The sequence below is a fragment of the Anarrhichthys ocellatus genome, unplaced genomic scaffold (assembly GCF_004355925.1).
Source record: "Anarrhichthys ocellatus isolate YVR2014 unplaced genomic scaffold, GSC_Weel_1.0 scaffold9, whole genome shotgun sequence".
Taxonomy (NCBI): Eukaryota; Metazoa; Chordata; class Actinopteri; order Perciformes; family Anarhichadidae; genus Anarrhichthys; species Anarrhichthys ocellatus.
Window position 1 is genome coordinate 2,166,099 of NW_022280039.1, and position 26,303 is coordinate 2,192,401.

The 26,303-nt window shown below is 41.4% G+C and overlaps 1 protein-coding gene across 2 annotated transcripts in view; it reads right to left on the minus strand.

The window, feature by feature from the left end:
• The window catches only part of adgrv1 (adhesion G protein-coupled receptor V1), a 106,014-nt gene that overhangs the window by 13,991 nt on the left and 65,720 nt on the right, over positions 1-26,303 (minus strand). Inside the window, exons 89-92 of one of the 2 annotated variants that reach the window (XM_031849618.1) lie at positions 14,074-14,190; positions 10,208-10,386; positions 7,808-7,965; positions 308-429 (exon numbers count right to left, since the gene is read on the minus strand). In XM_031849618.1, coding sequence (XP_031705478.1) covers positions 308-429; positions 7,808-7,965; positions 10,208-10,386; positions 14,074-14,190 — 576 coding nt within the window. Of the gene's footprint in view, positions 1-12; positions 430-7,807; positions 7,966-10,207; positions 10,387-14,073; positions 14,191-26,303 lie in introns of those variants that run through there. The other variant, XM_031849617.1, reaches the window with a different exon arrangement.

The following is a 26,303-nucleotide window of genomic DNA, read 5'->3' on the forward strand; positions in this document are numbered from 1 at the left end:
CCTCAAATCCCTGCGTTTTCTCCTGGCTCAGTGTGCATACTTTCAAAACAGCAACATTTTCTTGGAAGTAATAGGTAATAGGTAATAGGGAGAGTGTTAAATAAGATGGAAATTAACAGCAAATCAGTACATTAATCTTTTTGGTACAGTGTATAGCCGAGAGGAAAGGAAAGCAAGTGGGGAGATGCTGCTGTGGATTGAGTGTAGGAGTATAATAACTGTATAAATGAACAAATAATCAAGGACAGGTTAGATAGGTACGGAAGCACGTCAACAAACAAAAAGACAAACAAGTGAATGAGCTCACCAGCAAGCAGTTAAAGATGACGTAGAGGATGAGCATCCACAGGTACCTGTAGCCCATATGGAGTCCTGCCCACAACCAGACCAGGGAGATGAGCAGGAACAGGTAGAGGACCAGCGGCACCTCTGGAGCGAAAAATAACAACAGCGGAGGTTAAATAAAGTACATAACTACTGAAAAATCTGGTTGATATGATTTGATCAGAATCAGCTTTATTGGCCATGTATAGGTATACATACAAGGAATTTGACTGTTTTTTCTGTTGCTCTCAATGTACAAAGAACATACACCGAAATTGACAATTAAACAAAAAACAAGGACAACAAAGTAGAGCAAAGGTATAGCATAACTTTTAACTACTATGTACACATATAATTATAAGTATATATACAATATATATGAACATAAAAAACAAAAACAATGACAATGAAATGGAGATGTAGAGTGCAAGGATGCTTGAATAAATATGGAAAGATTGTCACAGGATACTTTATGTACATGAAGTAGGTGAAATATGCATATATATATATATATATATATATATATATATATATAAAATTTAGAATGTATAGGTACTGGATATTGCACACAGATTTGACACTGTACGACTGATTAAGTGTTCATCAGAGTGACGGCCAGTGGAAAGAAGCTGTCCTGGTGTCTGGTTGTTTCGGCGTACAGTGCTCTGTAGCGCCTACCAGAGGGGAGGAGTTGGAACTGGTGGTGTCCAGGCTGTGAAGGGTCTGCAGGGATGTTTCCGGCCCGTTTCCTGAATCTGGAGAAGTCCTGGATGGAGGGCAGGCTGGCACCAATGATTTTCTCTGGAGACCTGACACTCCGTCGTAGTCTGTTCCTGTCCTGTTTGGTGGCCGATCCAATCCAGACAGTGATGGAAGTGCAGACAACAAACTGGATGACAGCGGAGTAGAACTGAATCAGCAGTTCCTGAGGCAGGTTGAACAGGTTGGCAGGTCCAGAGCTGGCGCAGGAAGTATAGCCTCTGCTGGGCCTTTTTTGTGATGGTGTCGATGTTGGAGGCCCACTTCAGGTCTTGGGAGATTGTGGATCCCAGAAACCTGAAGGTGTCCACAGCAGATATAGTGCTTTTGAATATGGTGAGGGGGGGGGGGCAGTGTTGCGGGGCTCCTCCTGAAGTCCACTGTCATTGCCACGGTTTTGAGCTTGTTTAGCTCCAGGTTGTATCTTATTTATAGTACTCTAGATGAGTAAAAGCTAATAATAGCTACGGTATTCTTTGTAAGATTATGCGCGCGCACACACACACACACACACACACACACACACACACACACACACACACAGTTGGTAGGTAGTTTCTGGGTGATATACAGTACAGAGTAATCCTCATTTGTTGCAGTGTTTCTGAAGCGGGGCAGTAGAAAGACAGGATTGGTGTGTTAGAGCCAGGAGCGGGCCTTAGGAGCTCTTTAATGAACTACTCCTGACTGCCCCAATTCAGCATTGGTGAACACAGCCTTTTCTGCTCCAGAAGTCTTAATGAGCACACGTGGTCCACATGTAGAGTAATGTGGACCCTGATTAAAGCCCAAACTAGTGCTTGCTGTACATTGCTGGAGAGCAAAAAACACAAGTTTGAATAAGACCTCAGGGCGCTCGTACACACAAGCACACATGTATGCCAACAAGCAAGCACTCAGAGCCGCACTTCCATTTTACCCACTCAGTGCTTCATCTTCTGAGCATTTGCCAATAATGCTGTTAATGATCTACGAGCCAATGTGCTCAATCCCGTTGCTTGTGAAAATGACACAGACAACTGACATATATAGCGTGTAAAGCTACATTTATATACACTGTATATCTTAAGGTGAACATGGACGTAGAAATGAGAAATAGAAATCACTCTCATCAATTCACTAAAATAAACGGTATGTATTTGTAGCTGGTATTAATCGTCTAGAGGTGGAACAAGTTCTCAAGTTAGGAACACCATGGCTGCTGTGTTATTTAGTCAAAGCCGGCCTCGAAACAGTGTGGTGGACAATTTTGTTTTATTTTTTTTTTTCGCAATCAGCTTTTATGTTTGAGAATGACATTAAAATGAATACTAGTAGCCGAGTAATATTCTTAATAATAATAGCAATAATGCTAATGTTGATGCCACAGACCTTGTGGCCAGTCGTCATCTTGTCTCATCTCACCTCTCTCAGTAATTTGGGGAGTGAGGCTACGATTGTGACTCATATAGTCTGACCGAAAAAGCGACACCATAATCAACCACTATTCTGGAGATAGGTGTGCTCCTCTCCATACTTTAAAAGTCTGAGTTTGCACTCAGTAATAAGCACATACTGGAGTAAATACTGCCCTAAAACACTCACACACACTTGCCACAAAAGCATACAAACAGTTGACCTCGTGCTAAAATGCTCACTCTTTCTCATGCATGTTGTTCACAGTGAACATCCACCACTCTGCACACAGCATGCAGAAAAACGCTGAATCACATTTGCTGTAGTTGGACTGCAAAGCTAAGAGGAGACCAGCGAGAGCTCTCTCTGCACGTGCCTCTAAACTGAGCTCTACTGTAGCAACTAGTAACCCACTTTCCATCTGGGCCGATATAGTTTTACAGTATGTTACGCTACACAAGTAGAGCTGAGTACTGCACCTCAGATTATACGGGTAAGGACAGATACATTTATATTCCTTTTAGCCATTGCCCATTGTACTATTCATGATGAATAGTGTGAGAGTCCAAGAGAACACACTCAGTCTCATACTGAAGTGGAGACTGAACTAGGGCCACTTATGTATCCTTGCACCTCCTCTACATCAGGTCGTGATATACCTCTTATCTTGAAAAATCATTCTCCCACCTATTATTGGAATGGCTGATTAGAGGACAAACAAAATGAGCACTGCCATTCAGGAGCAGACTGAGTCAACTGTCAAGAGGGAGTCATCCCAACAGAGAGAGAGGCCTGGTAAATAATAGAGCTCATATATCATGTTTCATTCAGCAGAACATAACAAAGGACATGACTAAGACTTAAAACTGTGTTTCTTTTAAATGAATGTGGTCCTTATAAAGAAGAGCGTTTTACGTACAATTAAAAAAGAGGCTCCACTTGATGAATTAACTTTATAGCCAGCTTGCTCAGGTTTTGTGTTAGCATCAGAGTTGCTTTACAAATTAGGGGAAGAGATTTGTTTGTCAGTTGAATGTCACAAATGTAATATTTGACTGTAAAAGAAGTGAACATAATCTTGCGACCTCACCCATTGGTTTGCGGACTATTGTTTGGAAGCCTCGAGTTTGGCATTTTGTCCATTGCATCTTGTTTTTTTGCAAACAGAAGTGACATGGAGCTAAGGAGGAGCTAAGTACAACCGAACGTTGAATAAGACATTTCTAGCGACAACACATAGACCTGACAATGCCAGTCAATCAGAAGGTAGTACTCTTGACAATACTCTGCTTTATTGTCTATTTTACTCTAAATGGGACCTTAATTTACTATATGGTGATCATGCTGTAAGGAAGAAGACTTGGAACTTGCAATTGAGACCAGAAACTCATGTTTACAATGTTTACTGAGGTCATTTTCTCATAGACGGAGGTTGGTATAATACACTAGTTATACACAGTCAGCAGAATATTCAAAACACACCCACATGATGAACACCACACCCAACATGGTTGTATTTTGTGGCGCAAATGAGGGATGACAAGTAAAAACACTGCTGACCTGGCTCTGATACGTACTAAGCTGGTGAAACAGGATTGGAAACAGGGTCAAGGCATCATCTTCTAAATCATCTGTATCCCAGACACACATAAAAAAAAGAAAATGTACCGCTTAAAAATCACACTGCTGAGTCACTCTGTTGTTTGTTGGTTAGTGTTATGTAGGACAGACTGTACAGTTCACTTCACAAGTAGGATGGAAACACAAAGCACTGGCCCCAAGTTTGCACAAAAAGCCCTCACTGAGGTGCCACTTCCACCACCCTGTCAGTTCCCGCTCTGCTCCAAGTTCTGCTCCTTATCTCACTGCAGCTTTCCTCTGGCTGAACTCTCTTGTACTTTCTTGTTTTCCTTCTTCTCATATTTTTCCTCCTCATGCCTCTCCCTTCCCCCTTGAGGCTTATTTCCTGTAAGTCTTTATTCATTTTGCCAATACTCTGGTCATTGTTTCCCGATGCTTCAGCATCATTATTTAACACCTATTCTCTTTGTGTTCCACACTTACTCTGGACATTCAGTGTTATTTTGGTGTATGTCTGTTCAGAGATGATTCATCTGCTTCATAAACTCGTTCATCCGTTGCTTTTCAGCCTTTTTCTTAGTCTTTTTCCTCAGTCTTCTCAAATTTCTACTGTTTTTAGTCAGTTCTTCTATTTTGCACATCTGTCTATCTGCACCCTCCTTGGTTTGAGTTTTCCAACCATGTAAGCACATTTCAGTCTGTGGACAGGGCAGAGCTCCCACAGTAAGAACTGGTTCCCAGAGCCAAATGCTGACATACTGCTTGTCTTGATACCACTAAGAAGAAGCAGAAAGAAGCAGTGCAGGCACACATTTTCTGTTAATGCATGGGTGCATATACTTGCATGTGTGTGAACATGCATGAATGCATATGTAAGTCTTTGCATAAACACATGAGAAGAGTCTCAGCTCTCTGCGAGAGTGCTGCTAAATGATGTCATGGGCATCTTTCTGCCTGGCGGAGCTAAGAAGTAAACAGTTTAACCTCCAACAGTGCAATTTGTGCTCAAAACCATTTGTCATGGACATGAAGTAGCTACTTCTCTCCACAGGAGCACAGGCCCCAGTTTACATTTGACTAGAGCTGGTTCCTGGTGTGAGAAGACAAACTTTGAGGAGGACGTCAGTTCAACAAAACGGGTAGAAACTCGATACAGTGCTGACATCACTGTCACAGAGAGGTCAGCAGCTGCAATAACAACACGCTGTAATAAGTGTGTGTTGAGCATGCACACACGACCCCACACACAAGTATTATCTGTATCAACTAAGTGTGAACATTTAGGCACAGTAAAAGCTTTGTTTTTATGTTGCTTAATTGTAGAGAATATTCTGGTAATATTAATGACAATACTAGTACTAAGGTTGCAAAGATGTGTATTTTTAGTGTGCTTTCATGATAGCAGAAAAAGACATTCAAAGGATTCCCATGTAAATTCAGCAATTTCCGAAGGAAAATAAGTCCAACAGCAGTGGAAGAAGTGCTTTGATCCTTTACTTAAGTAGCCATACAACAAATTAAGAATACTCCATCACAAGTAAAAGCCCTGCATTCAAAATCTTACTGAAGTAAAATATGTATTAGCAAGAAAATGTCTTTAAAGTATCACAATTATTGAAATAATTATGCAGCAATATATATTAGATTATTCAATTTTTAATACTGATGTATGAATGTACATGCAGCGGTGAGTTTAACTACAGTTAAAAATAGAACAATAATAGTTATTCATTCAACTACGGTCTGTTGAAAATTGAAAGTCTGCTCACTTCTGTATCAAAAGAACATCATGTCTTGCACACACACCTTATGTGTTCAACGATGACAGTGATAGGGGCTTACTGATGTGCTTTGAATAGTACTTTTGTAAGTTCATTTGATTTTGTTTATGTTGTTTTTTTGCTGGCAAGCCTTACAGTGGGCACAATGAAGTTTCCGACACTGGCACACTTGCTTGATATCGCTGACGTCAGAAGTCCTGCTATCGAGTTTTACATTCGGGCTTCTCACAAGAATTCACGCACACACTCACATTTATACAGAGAGAAGCTCTCAGCTTATCTCATCAGCTGTTTGCTGCAGTAAGGCATTTAAAAATGTTGACATAAATATTACAGGTCAAGGTGAAGCAAAACATATCTGAATAGCACATCAAGGCGAATCATAAGATTTGTTTGTGATTGGTCTATTGTCTGACTGCCACACAATGCCGGACTGAAACTGACCACGGCTGTTGTAACAGTGCCTGTGGCTTTTAAACCTGTGAAACCTTTTAAATGGTAGAGAACAGATTTGTTTTATTCTGCTTTTGACTCTTGAGACAAAGCCTACAATGCTACTATATATACTGCAAAGGGCTGAACAGAGTTGAGCTCTGCCATAACACTACTATAACAACAAAGAAATAAAACAGTAATTAAATGCAGTGCACACTGTTTATGTTGTTGCATGCTCATATACATATTGTGTCATCGTGTATCCAAATAAAACTAAGGTGCAACCAGCACTGAGCCATGCGTGGACTTTGATAAACAATGTTGCTGTTCAATATTGCAGCAGTTCTACACAAAATGAAACACACAGATTCACACCTCAAGGGTTGTTCTGTCCTCTGTGCTTGTGCCACACACACACACACAGTCGGGACTTTAGACTGCTGCTTTGAATATAATTAGCTGAGCCTTCCTTTCCCGGCATTTGCTCTCTCGTTCTCTCTTTCTCTCTGCGTAAATAAGGAGTTTTAGAAGCTGCCTTGTTTGCTACGTTGACTGCTTCCTGTTTTTCTCATTCAACACACAGTACAATACTATATTCCAAGTCTCCTTATCCCTAAACTCACCCCAAACCTATGCTGTCTACTTTTGATCTTTGCTGTCTGCACTGTCTATCATAGTAAAATGCTCCTGTCCGGCAAAAATCCTACAGGCTGACCTTTAGCCTCAGCCTGGTTTTTAAATGAGAATGTGTTGCTCTCATCAATAATGCACACCTACCTGCAGCTCAGCAAAGCACTGTTTTGGTTTCCCACATTCGTTCAGAGGCCACACACAGTGTGTAGGGCAAACCGCTTGCCAGCCAAAGGACTGGCACTAATTCAGGCTTTGCTTTGTCATTGGAGGGCCTTGACTGAGCAAAACAAGCTAAAGCCAGCTGATTGTCACTGATGGCCACTGATTAGGGACATGACACTGAGGCATTAAAGTGGTTTGGCTAGGATCTTCATGTGTGGTCGAAGTGACCAATTGCACTAAAAAGATACTCCTGATTCATACAGACCAAAACTCTATGACGGGTATTCCTTTGCTAACAAGAATCTTACATCATCATGAAGTACAAGTTTGGGGTTGTATCCACACATCTTTCTGCACTGCATTAAAATACACGTCTATTTAAGTGCAATGGCTAAACAAAAGTGTGTCTGTCAGCATTATTTCATTTAGGGAAGCAGGTACTGTTTTGTTCCTGTATCATTAATCCCTTGGGTACAAACACAGCAGACAGAGACAGAGCTTGTAAGCCGAGCAAAATAGGGGCTGAAAGCTTTAGCCAAAAATAGGGGTGGATGCAATCTAGTTCTAGAGGGCATCCTGGCAGCAGGTTACATGTTTTTGTGGTGCAGATTGAGAGATTGTGTGACTTAACACTTGTTGTTATGTTTTTATGTGCATAGAGATTTATAAACTCATATCTATGCTTATGCATAACTGGGTTCATTTATGTTTGTGAACACACATGCTGTATTCGGTACCTGTGCTGTTGGTTCGTCCTCTGTAAATGTCGTCGTAGGCCTTCCACTGCTGAGTGACCTGGTAGGCGTGGATGAACACCACCATTACTGCAACCAGACAGATGAGAGGCACCAGCACCGCTGTACACAGAGCTGCATAGATGTTTGGGATGAAGCACCTAGAGAGGGGACGGACAAATCCGTAAGTGATTGTCTTTTCTTTTTTTTCAGTGTGTGTGGAAATTAAGCAGAATGTAGTATGTGAATAAAAGAGGAAATTGAAAGAGAGAAAGGGGTGGGGAGTAAAGTGTGTATCCAACACAAAGGTAAGCTCTAAAATACGGAAACATATCACATGCCAATATTGCTCTTTATTTACTCAAGTTAAGACTGTGTTTCTTCAAGTTTCACAAACAGGTTCTGGCCGGTGAGACCTCTGCGCCGGCCTAAGACTCACAGCATTCTTGCTCAACAGCAGCTTTTGCCTTCAACAGCAAAATACGTACGTTCTTAAATCTTCTGAGCAACTAGGTCAATCTGCAGCTACAGGGGGATAATATCTTAAGTCAAAGACCCTTGCAAGTGTTTTTCTATTTAAAGACCGAAAGAACAGTTAAAACAAACAACACGATACACGTGTCTCGTGCTTAGAAAGGGAGAAAAATATGGAGTGGCTATGTGAGTTCATGTGCTGATCCTGCCTAAGAGGCAAAGGTCAAAAGGAAGTTGTTTTTTTTTCGCTTTTTCTTTTTTAAATCAAGTTATCTTTTAATTTCTACAATTTGTCTATTGGTGTGAGCCAGCCTCTTTTTTTTCCTGGGAAATCTCAGGACTCCTTTCACAGCTTCTGTCCAATCAGACATGTTTTTTTCTTTCTGGGAAAATCAACATCCTCATATACACTGTTAACTGCCAAACAACTATCAAAACACTCATGTGACTTTGTCCTTTTCACAAAACAAGTTCGGCCCCTGATTTGGTGGGAGAGTGAAATACAGATAGGACCTCCCGGCAGGCCTGAGTAATCGCAGATAATAATTGGAGCTATGCTAGCCATAGCATAACACGAGGTATGCCAAATAAAGCATTGCATTACTATTTGCCAGCAAGACAGCCAGGCTATGAGAATTTAAACACACTGGAATATGGATATTTGTACGGCTGTGGCCTTGTAAGAGGATGAGATCCTACTGTAAGCAAAGTCTCACAAGAAAGTGAAATCCCAGGGATTCCTCTAGTGAATGAAGAAAACATTACGCAGTGGCTCATTTCATTTACTTTAGAATTTATAATAAATAAAGTGAGTAATGCTTATTATGGGGGCTTTCATTGACATACTGCTGTTATTTTGTTTTACATATGGAAGTGTGGAGTGTAATGGGTCACTTAAGAACAGGGCCTTGTTTAAGAAAGGCCTAATATAAAGTTAAAAGTATAAATCAACTCTACATTAAGGAGACATACATGCTGCCATGGTAGCCTCGACTCACATGATACGATAGCAAGACATTAAAGTTGTAAATTTACATTTCCACAGGTGAGACTATAAAACAGCCTGCATGAAATAGATAAGATGTCAGGTTTACATGTCCACCTTCATGGGAAATTATTTGATCAACCTTATAACCTGGCTTTAAAGTAGTCAAACTAACCATGAATCAGTCTGTCCAGGTAGATTATCATATTAGACTCAAATAAGAACTAGTAAGATACAACTGTATATACATTGTTTTTTTCCACTCCAAATTATAGTTATGAGATTAACGGTGACAACACAAATAAAAATCCATGAAAAAAACAAGGGTTCTGCTGACACAAATACATACAAATGGAATATGTATTGCACAAAAATGCTCACTGACGCAAGGTCTGAGGTTGACACCTGTTTGTGCGCAGGCAGGGTGAAACTGAGACAACTTGAGTTTTGAGAAAACAAGACGGCTATCTGTTTACACGCATGAGGAGAGAGAGGGAATTCAAAGGCTGCCTCATTCCCTGTAAGAGGAAGGTACGCTTCCAGCGTAACTGAATACTCCTCTGTATCCTTGAATCTCTCATGTATACGCTCACTGTCTCACACACACCCACTCTCAGGAAACACGCACACAGCACACACTCTATCCCAAGGATAACAGCCACACCTAAGACCTCTGGCTAACTTTAGATGTGATTTAAGGGTTCAATCTCCATCAGTTTTTGACTTTGTCTGTCATGTACTCTACTCTAGCCCCGAAGTGTAATTTACGTAAGCCTAAAAAAGAAAGTGAAGTCACTACGACTGACTCAGACCAGTTTAAAAAACAGACTGACGAGTCCATGAAAACAGATTACGTTAGTGTTTGGTCAATTCCACCTCCTCGGTTCTAAAGACCACTTGTGGGTGTAGTTGTTGTACGCAAGTGTTTTGCAATGTCCACTCACACATCTCCTTGAACCAGCCCGTATACAGTGTGTATGGTCCATCCGAAGCCGCCGAGCAAGACGATGACCAGGACAATGATGACCAGAGCAGGAAGTCCCCAGCCCAACAGGAAGTAGAGCAGGTATCGACGTTCTGTGTGCTCGTCATTCATCACCAGCACTTGCCAGAAGTTCACTGCCTGGGTACAGAGTTTGAGAAAACAACTAATAAACACGAAAGCAGAGACATGTCAACAGAAGCAGCACCTTTATGAACTATTATAATTATAATAATCAATAATGTTGTGGGGGAAAGATAACGTTTGGAGTTTGGAAGATTCTTTTCATCTTTCTTTGAGAACACACATACAACCACACTTTTATCACACCCGCAATAGCTTTGTTTGCTTTGTTATCTGGCAGGCCTTGATAGCCTCATCCATCTGATATAATGAGCCCAGCACTGTTACATAAGCAGCTTTTCTGAACACCTGTTGGTTGCAACACAACGTCTTATCCCTTTGTGAAGACCTCTGCAGGCAGTAACATTTTCAATTACAATTTTAGCACTGGTGAAGAGCAAAAGGCAAAGTTTACTCTTGAATTTTAAAGTTAAGCTCAAGGGAAAAACAAAGTAGCGTTTTCCAGTCTATCTTGATGGCTGCGGTTACAAATTGATGACCTTTACTCTGCTTAGCCTTATTTAGACCAAACGTTTTACAGCCTATAAGGATTTTACTTGTCAAGATTGTCAAGAATTCCTTCTTTTGTTAAGAGCAATACATATTTATAGAACAGCTATAATGAATAACAGCTGATGATGTTTGTGTCCATCTGCATGTGAACTCTTTTTGCACAGCGGGCAAAGGAAAGGAGGTTAGGGGACACTGACCTCTCCCTCTGATAAACTCTTGCACCCCATAACCATGGAAATAGCCATATTGCATAACCACTGACACAACAAACATTGCTGCACGTACACACAACACAAGAATGGACACACTCACACACAGAACTACACACAAGTTGTGTAACAGCTTGACTGCACTGCACTGAGACATTAGTGTGATGTTCGGTTGCTGTTTAGGTGGCATGATGATTGGTTATGCTTTTGTCTTACTGCCTTGTAACTGTATAAGGGTTGGTTCAAACAAATTACAATATCAATTTCCTTTTATCTAGTGGTACCTAGCCATGCAACTTTGCTTTTGGTTTTAACAGCGATGTCTCTTTCCAAAGACAATGTCCTGGTTAGTCAGAGTAATTAACTGAATTTATTCACTGGAATGACTTCCTATTGAAAAAATACTCCGTTACAACAGTTGACAGCGCGTCCTGCGTATTACTCAGATTGCATTTGACAAAATCTCAAAAGCTTAACAAATACAGCTGAAACTATTTGCATTGCTGGATGCCACTGAAGGTAAGTGATTATTGTACATTTTGGGGTTAACTGATCCTTTAAGTGTGATTGAAGCAGTAGCGCTGTTGGGGAAACTCACCACCTGTATGTCTGACCACATGGCCTGATGGCCATTAGAGGCCACTTATAAATCCATTATCACAATCAAATGAATTTGTCTTCTCGCAGGACACTGGCAGGTATCGTCTGACTACAAATTAGTGAAAGTGGCCCCTATCTGGCTAACTAGTACAGTAAAACAGGTTAGAAATACACTGTAGGCCAGTACTAATGCTTTAGCGGGTATTTCAAGGCTGTATGAGCTGTAAAGTATTGCTATGTAATATGACGCAGTTTCAGAAAGCTGAGGTTGCCTCTGCAGTCATGAAAAAGCTGTGATTCAGTTATTGGCGGTTTTCTGGCATTATGCCAAAGCTTATTCCTCTGACCAACTATTGGGCACGCACATCCTCACATACACACACCCTGCAGTTATTGATTTGAAGTCTTCTTCATGGTCTGAGATGGGTTGCTGGTGCCCATTCATATCATATTCATCTACCTGACAGGAGGGGAACATGAGCTGTGAGACATCAGTGGGGTCGATGCTGAGATGTTGGTGAGGACCGAAAGGTGTTAAAGTTCCACATCAATCAGAGTGGCAGTAATATTTTCATTGTCAGCTGCTATAGTTGCTGACAATAAAGAAATGTCCAGGGTCGTTTTTGGTAGGGGTGTTAAAGAACAATGGCAACTTAAGAAATGTATGAGGGAGCGAGTGTTTGAATGAAGAATTGAAAATCCAAAGTGCATTTTGAAACTCCTTCTCGGGTGAATCATAGTTCATGTTTTCTCTGCTAGATCATATCAACTCTACCACCATACTAACTACTACCATGTGTATCCAAATGTTAACACCATTTCATCTCACTGCCAATTCTCGTCATCCAAAAACACTTCTTAGGCCACATGAAAGCCTTTGGTCTCAGCCTTCATCCCTTAAGATATCTCACAGGTCATCTGGTAAACATTCTGATGTGAATAAATGCTAATCTTATAATACTTCACCACATACAAAGTATGTGCCAGGAGAGATTATATCCACTACATAAACACAGATTATGTCCACTTACAATACGAACGTCACACGTTCTCAAAGCAATGGAAACAAAGCAAAAGTTAATTAAGAGGGGAACAACGAGAAGAGCATGTTCCATAAACCATAACGAAGACTTCTTATGGTTTATGGAACATTTATCATATCTGTTTAACAAGCCTATATTTTTTTTAAGTTTTAAATCCTAAAAGATTTAAAAGATCCGCAAAGAGTTATTTTAATTAAGTCAATGATTTAGTTTGGAAAGGGAGGATCAGTTGAGGAAAAGGATCTATCCCGGGGCCAGTGTTCCTCTCTAAAGGGGTGAATGAAGTACTCCGGCCCATGTTCACCACAATCCTGTGCTCTATCAGTAGGTCACAAGAAATCTATATTCCCTCTTAAGGATTAAAATTGGCTTAGGCAAGGTTTACATTGAGAGCTGAAAATCCTGTAATTTTTTGGTGGGGAATTTGTGTGTGGGATGTTTTTTTTTTAAATTGTATAATAATTAATCGATAAAATGCTATTTTGTTGTTTAAGCAGTAATGAAAACATCTGTTCACATTGAGTTAGGCTCTGACTGTATAAATCAAGTCTTAATATCTTCTCTAGTGTGCATGTTAAGCTGCAAAGTGGGACTTTGCCTGCCAGGCTTTGTTCTCAGCAGTTATGTCACAAAAAAGAAAAAAAAGAAATAGAGGGCAGATGGTCATAGAGAAGGGGGCTAGGAGCTGGTGGGCTGAGGTGTTACTAAGTGGTACCAGTCTAGGGCCAAAGATCATGTCATGCAGCAGTCTGGTACCTCCATCTCACCCCCTAATCAAAACCTGCCTAAGCCCACATGGTGGAGGAATGAAGTTTCACTCGTTATTACGTAAAGAAAACGAAGGAACAAAAGGAAGAATGGGAACCCTGTTTATGCCAAGTCATGAGCAAAATGAGCAGGAGAATGAAATGAGATTTGACTTACAGGTGCCCTTCAATAAGAAATATATGTGAAAGAATAGACTGACTTTATTGACTTTCTTGAGTTACAGCTCAACACTTGGCCCTATTGTCTGGTTGAAGGCCTAGTGAATAGACATCATTGTTGAGGCTTGCCTTCCAGACTAGACAGACTCAGTTTTACAATGAAGCAGAGCGAGATAGCCTCCAAACCTCAGCTCTTTATCCAGGTCAAAGAATAGAGAGAGACAGAATATCTCTGCTTATATTGGGAAAATAATGTGCCTTCTGTGATCTAGCTGCATGGCAACAACTACAGCAAAAACTGTGTATCCTCGGGGTATGTCCACTGCTGGTGGCCATGCCTGTATAGAAATTGAATGTAAATGATAATCTTTATGTATAAATATGTAGGTTTAATGCTTGTTGACCTGCTGTTACCTGTATGAGCATCCAGAAGAACTGACTGAGGTGGAAATAGTGAGAGAAGAGCGCCAGAGCAGCACAGCTGTCCTCTGAAAACATTCGGCCACGGAAAGCTGACACCAGGAAACAGATCTGTAGAGAAAGAGAGAAAAAGACAAATTTAGAATCAGTTACCACTGTGTGTAAATGAGCCTATGAACCACCAAGTCTTCATGGCAATTACTGAATGCACCGTATTTGCTCTGTTTAGGGACAACAGTGACATTTTGTATGACTACCTAGCACACACAGGTGCAGTACTCCTTGCAGTGTCAGCAGGTCAAACTGCATAGGAGGCAATTTATTGCTTGCTTTACAGTCTATAGATTCTTAAAAGAGACAGCCGAATTCAGATAGCCCTCCTCCCAAAGAGAGACATCCTACCCTGCATACCTGTTACATCACCATGCAGCAAGCTATGCAGGCAGAAGCAAAAATAAAAACATCAACAACATCAACAGCACCGACAAATACTCGCATCATCCCACACGCACAAAGATTTGTACAAATGTGTGGGTGTGACACTTCTCTAAATAACGAACTAAAGGGCATTGCAGAATCGCTGCAAACAGCGTGTGGTCAGTGTGTGTGTGTGTGTGTGTGTGTGTGTGTGAGAGAGAGAGCTAGCAGGAGAGAAAGGGAGAGGGGTTTTGGAGGTGGGAACACATCAGGGCCAAAATTCAATTTCTAACATTGGAGGCAGCACAAAACCCATGAGGGCAGCAGAAAATACTTCTCTGCTGTCCATCAAAGAGCTTCATTAAGCTCCGGCACTGAATGTGGTGCCAACACAGCCGGGCGATTGTTACATAACCAGCAGCCTGTCGGCCCGGTGCCAATGCCGTGGAACAGAAAGAAGGTGAGTGGAAGAGAGCAGGAGCTGAGGGATGTGGGGAGAATAATAACTTGGTGTAAAATGTCACTTGGATTATATTCATTGTACGCACCAGGTAAAAACCCAGACTACATTTTGTTGTGAGTCTTAAGCAGCATCTCAACAGAGTCTTATTACCCACGTAACACATACAGTAATTATCTCTGTTACCTCAACTGTCATTTGATTTGACGTAACAAAGCCATGCAAATGGTTCTGAAGACCGACAAGATGAGCTCTTTATGTATCCAAAACAAGCTAATGTATTCTGTTGGCACCACCCTATGGTTTCGGCTAACATGCTTCGATAGACAGTTATTAAAGTAACCAGGTAAACAGTGAGCTGTGACGTTACCTGTTTTCCACACAATTGCTTTATTGGCATGAACGTAATTAGGACAAAGTACAAATCATAAAATCAAGAAAATAGCAGAAAACAATTAACCCTTAAACTGTTTGTTTGTTTGTGAGAGACTGTGGAGGTTTGTGATGATGTTGGGTGTGTGTTTTAAAGTAACTCATATATACGCAGCTTATATTTGTTTGACTTGTTTTGTGTTGAGGTTACTCCTAATAAAGAATGTTATTAAGTGGCATTCCCTTTCGATGACACTATAATGGGCATTTCACACAGAATGCAGTGTTGCAATCGCCGCTAAGTTCTGCACACATCGCTGTGCACCACCCTTTGCTCGGCGCAGCGTAAAGCCGTCGTGGTGTCGTACAAGCCATTGGAAATAATTGGTTTCAAAGCGCAGTGGTTTCGTCGTAGTGTTCTGTGTGAAAAGGCCCTTAAATCTGGCATGTTTGAGCGCAGTGATAACAACGTAGTCACCCCTCAAAAGTCTTTTCTCTACAAACTTTCACTTGAAATGTATTTTCTTTGTCTTTCGCTTCCTCTTTGTAGGTTTCATTTTCCTCTGTATTTTCCTACACTGAGAAAACCCATTGGGAAATCCCTAAATAACCATTCCTGGATTTTCCAGCTCTTACTAACACTGTCTGCATCCTCCTGTTGAGGAAAGGGAAAAGTCAGAGCCTTTTAAAAAAATTGAAAGAATCATGGGTCAGTTTCCCATCCATTTTTCACGCCATGCAGGTTGTGAGTGGGGGGGGATGGCACAGGAAGGAAACCCGTGCCTGAGCTGCCAGGAATTGTGCCTGAGCGGAGAAGCTGTTCAGGTAGCTTGTGGGAACGAGGATTATGCAGCCGGGGTGTAGTTTTTGGCAGCAAGTTGGCCTTATTTGGCCAAAGTATGACACACCATCTATCCTCTCAAAAGCAAAACAATGGGGAAACTACCAAGCGAGAAATGCTCAATAAGCTGCAGGACGCCAGACACATAATCATAGGCAAACATACATACACACTTGTTGGTTTCACACTAAAGGCTCTAATTTGATCAAATTAAGCGTAGGACACAGTCAAGTGCGGCATGCACAAAGGGGGTGGCAACGTATTTTTGTGGCTGTGCGCACCAAGGACACACACAGAATTGAAGAGGGATACATTACCAGTGGGTGTATTAGGGGCTACTAACAATCCCTGACAATCACTTTGTCTCTGCTCCACCCTTTTTAATGATTATTTGGCTTGATTTAAATTAGTTTCGGCTGTATCTCCAACACATGCAACAACATTGTAAATACTGAAACACAAGTCTAGGTCTTAACATGGCACAGGTTTGAGCAATGAACCCACCCACATTTGCTGCAGCCTTCTGTGACAAACCCTAATAACATGGATCACTATTGAACCAGTGAAACTGCTGACCTGTGGTGAAACAATGACATAACAGGTAGAGAGAAATGGCCTTGTATGGAAAGGAGAGAAAAGGGAGTGATTGTGTTCAGTCGTGTAAATGGACTCTCTTACAAGTGTCTGCCACCCAAATGTTTGCGTTTGTGCCCTCAATGGAGCTGGGATAACAACTATCTGGCTCAGGTCAAGGATAGAAAACAGGTATGGTGAATCAGTTTGGGCGAGTCAACAGGTGAGATAGCAGATTTCACAAAGTTGAATTTGATTAAAGCTGGTCGTCATCTGCCTTCCCATAAGGCCCTGAAATAAGTAGTCACACAGGCAGGTACACACACAAACCCTTACAGGAACTTGATCTGACTGCTTACTGCTTTTGTGCCCATTACATAATACTCTATTGTTGCTGCTAAAACTACAATCTGGTTAGTTTATCACGATCATTATCACATGGCGTGAATAGCAGAGCGGGGCATTAAACTGTTAACATCACAACATTATTTAAACTTCTATATGGCTTATTTTCTTTTATGTGAGGAGAGGCTGGTAGATAGACGTACAAAGACATAAACAGACACTGTGCAGTGCGGGTCCAGTCTGGTTCCAATCAAACCAGGCCATCAAGTTTTCTGTAAACAGACATGTTAGGCTGCTGTGACTATTAGCCGGGCAGTGTAGAAACACTCAGACTGTCATGGGAGGAGAGACACAAGCCTCCAAATACACACAGGAAAGTTTATTATTTTATATGGTGTGTACCAAGGCATAACAACATTGCCATTTATATGTTCATGTTGATCTAGCTTTACTATGCTATGAGAATAAAAGAAGTTTGGGGTTAGAAACTCCACGGAAGCTCTTAAAGAACCGTCTGATTTCTTCGCTGCAGTAGTGTCAGCATGGGGAGTTGTTTGTGAGGAATCAACTTTTGGAGGAAGATATCATCTCAAACTTCCTGTAGTCTGAGCATGGCATAAACTGCAACCTGTTAATGAAACTACACCAGTGAAGACAATTTCTATTCTGAAACTAGTGTGAGATATGGGCTGTGAGAAGGATGAGGGTAACCTCCCTCCCTCCCTCCTTCGAGCTAATTATACAAATTATACACAAACAAACTGCATGTCTACCACTAAACACACACAAAGAGACAACACAGCAATCTATGATTCACGCCATGAATCTGTGTAAAAAGCTCAAGCTCTGTGGTTTTGAAAGGAATCTAAAGTCTGCAGCAAACTATGTTACAGTGCTGGGATTGATGAGGTCACAGTTACACGTGTGGTCATTGTTCAGTCCATCGTGAAATTAACGCTGGTGTCAGCATTATAGTAATGATGACCTACCACAGGGATAGGTTAGTAGGGTGGTGACAGGTGCGGATGTGGAGCTTATTGGAGCTTTATCTACTGCTCTGTCCTTTGTCCCAAGGCCTCCTACTCTTTTGTGTAAGACACAAGGAGTCGACCTGTCTAGACCCTCAGGCTACAAGCTTATTGAAAGCAGAGGACGGGTGGTGCTGCAGGACTCATGTAAGTGTAGTGTGTGTGTGTGTGTGTGTGTGTGCCTGGTAAAACAGAAGCCACCAAAAATGTGTCAATCCATGGAATTTCCAAAGAGCAAATGAGAGGGAGAGAGTAAGACATACAGTATACATAAAAAGGGAGGTATTACTGTAGAAGACAGAAGCCATGAAAAGGCCCTTGAGAATACATATAGAAAAGTAGAAAACAAAGCAGCTCTTTCTGTTGTTTTTGTGGCCTGTTTTTCTGATGCACTATTGGTGCATCGACTAAGCTAAATATCCAATCAGAGAGCTCCCCTTTGTTTTGTGGCCCTGACGCACCCAGAGGAGTAGGAGTCAGTTCACCGTTGTTGTTTTTGTTCCAGATCTAGTGATGCCTTAAGAATGATTCTACTTTTCTTTAGGCAAGATATAACCTCACTTTGATGTGATAAGCAGGTTTGAAAATGCTCATTTCCCAACCTAAGCTCAGCGGTGGTAAATGATAAAGAAGCTGTCTTGCATAACGTCAGATGGCCTAAAAAAACGAAACAATGAAGGGACTTAAGAAAACAAGTTAGAAAAAACACCATACAGTAAAAAACAAAGTAATGTTACCCATATCAAATAGCTACACCACTGTTTGATGACAAGGCCTGACCAGGGAGTCCAGAGAAATGCTGCAAAAACAAACTGCACATAAACATACTATTTTGGTGCAGCTACAGTACTTTGTGCTGCTGCTGGTTGCAGCTCTCATCCTCCCATTGAGTTTTTCTGCTGATCGATGGCCCTGTGTGCTGATGCTAAGGTAGCTAAGTGTATCAGTGTGGCTAAAAATAGCATCTGGCTGATGCATTACATCACTGAGGGAATGGGGCCTGAGCTATCTGCCTGCCAGACTATCCATCTAGACTCGTGTCCAAAGCACTTAACCTCCACCTCTCCCCTCCTCCAGCCTCTCATATCCCATCCTTTGCCTCTACCCCCAACTCTCCATCCTCTGCTCCACTCTTCATCTCATCTCCCCCTCCTCCCCCTCCTCCTCCTCCTCCCTCTCCCTTCTCCTTCACCTCCCCCTTCTCTCTAACAGCTACCGGTCTGATCTAGCTGGTTCCAGCCTCAGCCTGCACTCTGGGTGTTTCCTCTTATGCCTTTGTTCAGAAAGCGATAAAGTGAAGTGAAAGAAAGGCAGAAAGCGAAATATGATATCACTCAACCCTCACTCCCTTTATCATTTTCTCACGGAAGCATTGCCTCCCCAATACAGCAAGCAACTTCAGTCCTTTTCACAAGCAATCACACCATCTCTCCTCATTCAAAGCTGACCAATTCACACTAATCTTGTAATCTCACAGTAGCAAAGGCAGCTTGAATATGTCAAATTACATATTTATGCATGAAGTGCAATCATGGCTGCTTTAAATTTAATTATGTTACTGGCTGCAGTCATTTCAGGGCCATTCAACGTCATTGTTTTCCTTGCCTTACACTATCAAGTATGTGCAAGCACCATCAGTCTCCTCACGTGCCCCAGCCTCTCAGTTGAAGTGAGTGTTATTCATGTGCTGAAGCACAGAGGAAAGCTAGTTGCAAGAAGAAGGTCACATGGGGATGGTTGATAGGTGGGCTAGTGGACCAGTGTGCGGAGAAGGAGGAGAGATAAATAAGGAGATTTCACATTTGCTAACAAGATGTATGAGGTTGTTGAAATAAGTGAAGACAAAATCAGACGAGCCCAGTGTGAGCCGCTGCATCATCTCTGAGGCGAAGGATGATTAAATCTTTATTGGTGTCAAGTGTCTAATGTCACATTTTGAGAGGAACGATCAAGTCTTTCACAGAGCCACTTTTGCTACATTTTCAATATTTTTAGCATATATTTCGACATACTGGTTGTGTGAAAAGAGCAGCTACCTCAAGTGTTTTTCTGAAACGCATGTACGGTTGCTTAAGGTCAGAGTGTAGAAGTAAAGTTCACAGGTGTTTTGGGTTGAACCTCAGGCTGAGGCGTACTTGCTAAGCCAGCTGTTGGCAAATAAACAACCACTCGCCGGCAGTCTGTTTCACATTCAAACAACCACAACACTGCATCATACAGTTACAATGTCTATGTGGCTCTGTGAAGCAGGGAGGAACATTATCAAAACCTGTTAAAATGTTCTGGCAATGAAAATCTTTGAAGGAAGATCTAATAAGTGGAACTAATAAGTGGTAAAATATTTTGTACTTCATGTCCTGTACTACATGTATTCATGTTGTATTGCATTCAAAAAATGTCAATCAGTGCATATTATCAAACGTTTCCTTAAACTGTGATTTGTTTTAATTCTTATTTTCTTAAATACTTTTTATAATATTTTTTTCTGTGTAGTGTGCAGACTAAATGCAACGGTAATATGGTTCATCATAATCCTTTCTTATTTAGTGATAGCACACGCAGGCCCAAATAAAAACGACTCCCATTTAACGGTATACCGGTGTCATGGTGTTTTAACATGCTAGTGACACTAACATTTAAACTAACATTCTGTTTATTATTATAATATGTTTTACTTCCTTTCAGGTTAATTGTAACATATTGCAAAAATAAACTTAATAACATTAATAATGATAATATGATGTTATACAATAGTGTAATAATGTGAAACTGTGATATTTTCTCATACCATTACAACCCGACTCCCGGAATAGGCCTACATTTTTGCTGTTGCTGCATCTCACCTATGCTCATGCTAACTCGGCCGTACACACAATCTCAGCAGGACCACCGACAGTTAGCTTCATTCCAGCAGGCCTTCTCTCTTTTCTCCCATTCGCGCTTCAGCCAAAGAGCGTCTGCTGCTGGAAACCTGCAGCAGCTGCTTTCGATCACAACGGGGCTGCTTTCAAGGGAGTCTCTTGAATTTCCTTCCTCAACATCTGGTGTGATCCAGTTTGGAGACCAGACAGAGAGCTCTTTGGGCCGCGAGGCACGAGACCAGCTACAGCTATAAAAACACTGTAGCCAGCTGCACAAGGTCAGCTCCCTCAACACACACACTCAATGGGTTGACTTTGCTCTATCAGAAACCCCTGTGTGTATGTATGCGCTTTAGTGCATACATGACGCGGGTGTGCACCACCCTACAAATAGACTTCTACGGTCTGATGCAACATCAGGAAATGTGAAATACTTCCAAGGCTTCCAAGGCCTTTCAGTGTCAATAAGATGCACAAAACTCCATCTTTATGTGAAATTTTGAATCAGAGGCACGGGGGTGGTGGTCTAAATGATATGTAACATTTCCTTCTAACATATGTATGCTGATATGATTATGACAGTGCCATGTGAGTTACATCACATGTAAGACATAAGATCTGTGTGTTTTCACTATAGTGACCTGTTGCATCACTTCCAGCTCATCAGAAGGACGAGGGCAAGTCTAATCATATTGAACTGAAAAGCCTACAGGAGCTAACACAGACCCACTAAAGCAGCCTCATCCACTGCTGTCCAACAGGCCATTGATCGCGGAGAGAACCCTTCCATGCAAATTGGCAGCTCTCAGTGTCTCTCAATTGGGTGGCTTTAAAGCTAATCAATTTGTAAAGAGTCTGATCAAGTTAAATACTGCATGCTCCATTCATCTCCTGCTTACAATCCCACTATACACTGTGCTTTGGTTCCACACTGGGTCTCATTTAGACTTAATCAGAGCCACAGCTGTACCATCATGCACTGTTTAATGTCTCAGATGGCCCAACCTGGACACAATTAGCACAAAGCTTGGAAGACTGTGGCTCAATCCGACAGTTGTGATTTAACTGCAAACTGTTTTACAATCCGTATCAAGTTGCTTTGCATAATCTGCACTTCTTGACTTTGTTTGGGTTCTGTATACTACAGGGGAACGATGTTTACAGCTTAAACATCTCTACAGTTGAACTTGTTCAAAGAATAAGAGATGGCGGATTTTACTCAAACTCTTTCCTTCTGGATATCTGCACAGCAATGTCTTCCTCAAAAAGGACTCGTCATAAAAAGGAGAAGAGCTCAGGGGAGTTCTTTATAAGCACTTCATTAACATCTGGTGTTGAACTTGGCTCTAGATGTGGAGCTACAGGGACCCCTACAGGTCAAAGTCACCATGAGAGCTGAAGGCTTGGGCTCCGTTTGTGTTGGTGTGTGTGTGTGTGTGCGCGTGTGTGCATAGGGTGGAGTGAGGTAAATGAGAGGGCATGCAAGTGCACATACTGCCATCTGTGTATGCTTATGTATATTTGTGCTTTCATGAACGCATATGCATGTGTTTCTCTGGCCCTGCTTCTTGACAATATTGTGAACAATATTTGTGTGTGCATATGCATGTGTGTGAGCTTATTCACATGTACGTATATGCTGGAATATGTGTATGTACTGTATGTGTTTATCTGTGTATGTTTGCCTTGTGTTTAATGTTTTTCTTGCTGACATGTTTTGTTTGCGAGCTAATGCACTCGCAAACAGCGGCGCGCCTGCTTTTGTCATCATCTTAAACTCAATCTATCACATTATCCTCAGGGTAAGAGAGATTCCAGATTCAAACAAGACAAAAAACAAACTGACAAAGTAGGCTGATTACAATCTGCTGAAAAGTGAAAAACAAAAGACCTTATGGTAGATACAGTTACATTTGATTACCATTGGCCATTTCCTTCCTCCATTCAACATTCTAACAGGAAGTTAGGCGACTTGCATTTTCTATTCCAGGCCATTGAGCTGACATCATAGAGCTTTCTCAATTCCTCTCTCTCTCTCTCTCTCTCTCTGTTGTTGCAGTTTGCCAGGCATGAGAAAACATCTCATGGCTTTAAAGGATCAGAATCTTCACAAAGAATTACTTTGTGTCAATAGAAATATCAACTGAACACTATAGGCGACAGCATTAATGTAAATATGTTGAGCTATATATTACAACTGGGAAACATCCTGGTCAACCTAACGTGACCTAGGAAACTAGTGCAAACATCAAGCTAGAACGGCAACATCGCTGACCTCAGCAGTTTCAGGGCAAACCATGTTTTCACTTTTGTAAACCTCAATGGTTCACTCCACTACACAGTTCGTCCAAGACAAACTGTAAAATTCCAAAAATAGATAGGGATACTGGACTGTGACACTTGCTGGCGAACACTTTGTTTATCATTCACTGTTTAAGCAGCCTGTTCGATAAAGTCCTTGATGGCAAACTGTATTAATCCACTGAATCAGGTGAAGGGTCGCTGCTACTACACGGAGAGTTTAGAAACGACGCCATTAAGAAGACCAAAAATGACTAATGTTACATTTTAAACAGATGTCTGTATGCCAGTACATTTACTACACCGTGGTCTTCATTTTTGTATATAAATAATAAATGGTCATAGTACAATGCCAGCAAGTGATACATGATACAAGCCCTTGACTTGAGACAAGTGATTTTACGCCCAGATATCTATCTTTATCCACTAAAGCACGTAATGAAGTCAATGTGTTACAGCTCAAGGGGAGTAGTATGTCATATCTGTTTGGATATAGATTTTCTTTACTTCAGAGATTCTCTAAGTGCACAGTGAGCCTTTGAAACACACATTTAATATAAAAGTAACCTAATTTACACTGCAGCTGAATATCCATGTTCATTTGAATTTGTAATTACATATTTAACACAGTGACTTCTTATACTGTCTCAAGTTGTGTGTTACCGGAATATCCCATCACCTCAGAAATAAAGGCCCAATCAGCATTGACAGCTTGTAGAATGTGTGCTGTCTCGAGAGCTAACTGCAGAGCCCTGATGAAGGAGAATGGCCTCCTGTTGCTGTTTACTGTGCTTTTTCTGGAAATAGAGGAAAATTCATGGAAGTGTTACTCGGGTCACCAGCTGTTAGGAAAACACACGGTTGGCAAAAAGTGAGGGTGTAACTTCCAGAGTCCAGAAAGGGTAGAGTCTGCTGCAGCACAATGATATCGTAATAAAAACCAATACCATTAATCCAACTTACATTGCAGATATTAGCAAATCAATTGACCCTTCGCTAAGTCCCGCTCCGATCGTATGCAGGCTGGCCAATCATAGTGTAGCTTTGGCCAGCTCCGACAACTATGAGGGGTGTACTCCATAGACTCCCATGCAATCGATTCATATTGTAGATCTTTCTGTCAGCTTCTCTCTAAAATTGCTTTTTAATTTCCCCAGAAATTAGATTCAGGGAGTGCAGTTAGTGGCGGTGTCACTAGCTCCATGGTAGCTCAGACAGCTAGCTGGAGTAGCATCGGGGATTAGCGAAGGCTCATTTTTCACAGGTGCAGACAATTGACCACAGACACAAAACTGCCTGTCACCTATCTAAAGGAAATGCACATAATGTATACTGCAAATGCTACACAGTTAAATGGCACTATGTCCTTATCATCCATTGAACAAAATGAGTTAATGACTGAGCGTAACTAGTTTCGTATTATTGGTCAATAGTCTACCAAGAAAACCTGCACTAGACTGAAAAGGATAGCCCACATTGGCTCAAGATTGTACATGCATGTGTGTTTCATCTTGATGGCAACCTAATGGTAAGGACAGGTAAGACTAACGTTTGACCACTCTAGTAGATATATAACTTGGTTTCGCATCCATAGTGTTGACAAGAAAATTGCACAGGGTGATTTTAGGGACTAGCAGTCATTCGTTTGTTAATGATGTTATTGTACTTTAAATGATTAAATTAAAATAAATGGTCTTGACAGACATCCAGATGTTTTGTGAGACTCTTGTGAGTGTCTGTAATCTGTTTCGGGACAAACAACGTGTTTTATTTGGTCAAACTGATGAGTCATGTAGGATGTGCCCAGCAAATTTCACAGACAGAGAGAGAGGGACGGCGAGACAGAGTGAGACAGTCTTTTTACAGCTCGTAATGTCACAGCACCCAGCTAAGCCCAGCAGCAGCCAGAATAATAAAGGGGACAGAGAACAGAAACGGGGCCATTACTCATCATTTTATGAAATAAAGGTTGGGTGAAAGGAGAGGGGAAAAAGCCAAAGGCGCAAAAAGACAGATGGAAGTAAAACAGGAAAAAGGAGACACAAAAGATAATTTGTAAAAATAAGCTGTTTGTACTGTTTAGCCCGAATATTCAGTATCAGGCAACAGAGAGAAGGTCACAGTGAACAGTGAGTGTTGTATGGAAGAAAGACTTGACTTGAAATTAGATGGATCAGATAAAGAGGAAAGGGGTCAGGGCAACACTAGGCACAAAGTGTTAGACCAGCCAGTAGGGTGTAATGTGAGTCTCCCAAGAGGCAGTCTTAACTTCTCCACTGTCTCCACACACACACAATCAAACACAAACACACACGCACAGACAATCCTGCTGATACGTTATACCTTCCCATCACTTTCCTGACATTAGCTCGGGCTGACAGACAGCAAAGACCTTCGAATTTCATTAAAATCTTATCGAGGACATGCTGTATACTTTATCTCTCTGTTAATACTCTAACAACTGCAAGCAAGAATGAAAGACATCTCTATCTGAGTAAAAGACACTGGAATAATCTATTGTCTGAGAGTGAACAGGAGAAGGAATATCATTGTTCCCCTTCTTTTGCTTTCTCATTTTGATTCCAAACACTTGTGGGAATAAGCATAGAATACAATAAGAAGCATATTGTCTTCTCAACCAGAGACGCAAGTAGACACACACGGACACAAAAAAAAACTCTCTGTTTATTGATTTAATGATGGATTGGTTGTGATGGGAACAGAACAAACTTCCTCAGGAAAACAGTCACTCACTTCATTTACAAAGACTCATGTTGATCTAACGTTCTCCAGTCAAGGACACCGTCAGGTCTTGGATTACAATTGGACAGCTTCCTTATTCTGCTCAGAGACCGGAAGTGGTGGGTGGTGTATGTGGGAAGGGGGAGTGGAAGTCAGAAGCTGGTGTTTATACATGTTTGTGTATTTGTGGATTGAGGCGCCGATTTCTGAATGCTGGATCCAGGCCCAGAGCTTACAGGAAATCCTTTATAACGAGAGCAAAGAATAACCATAACACCTCCTAG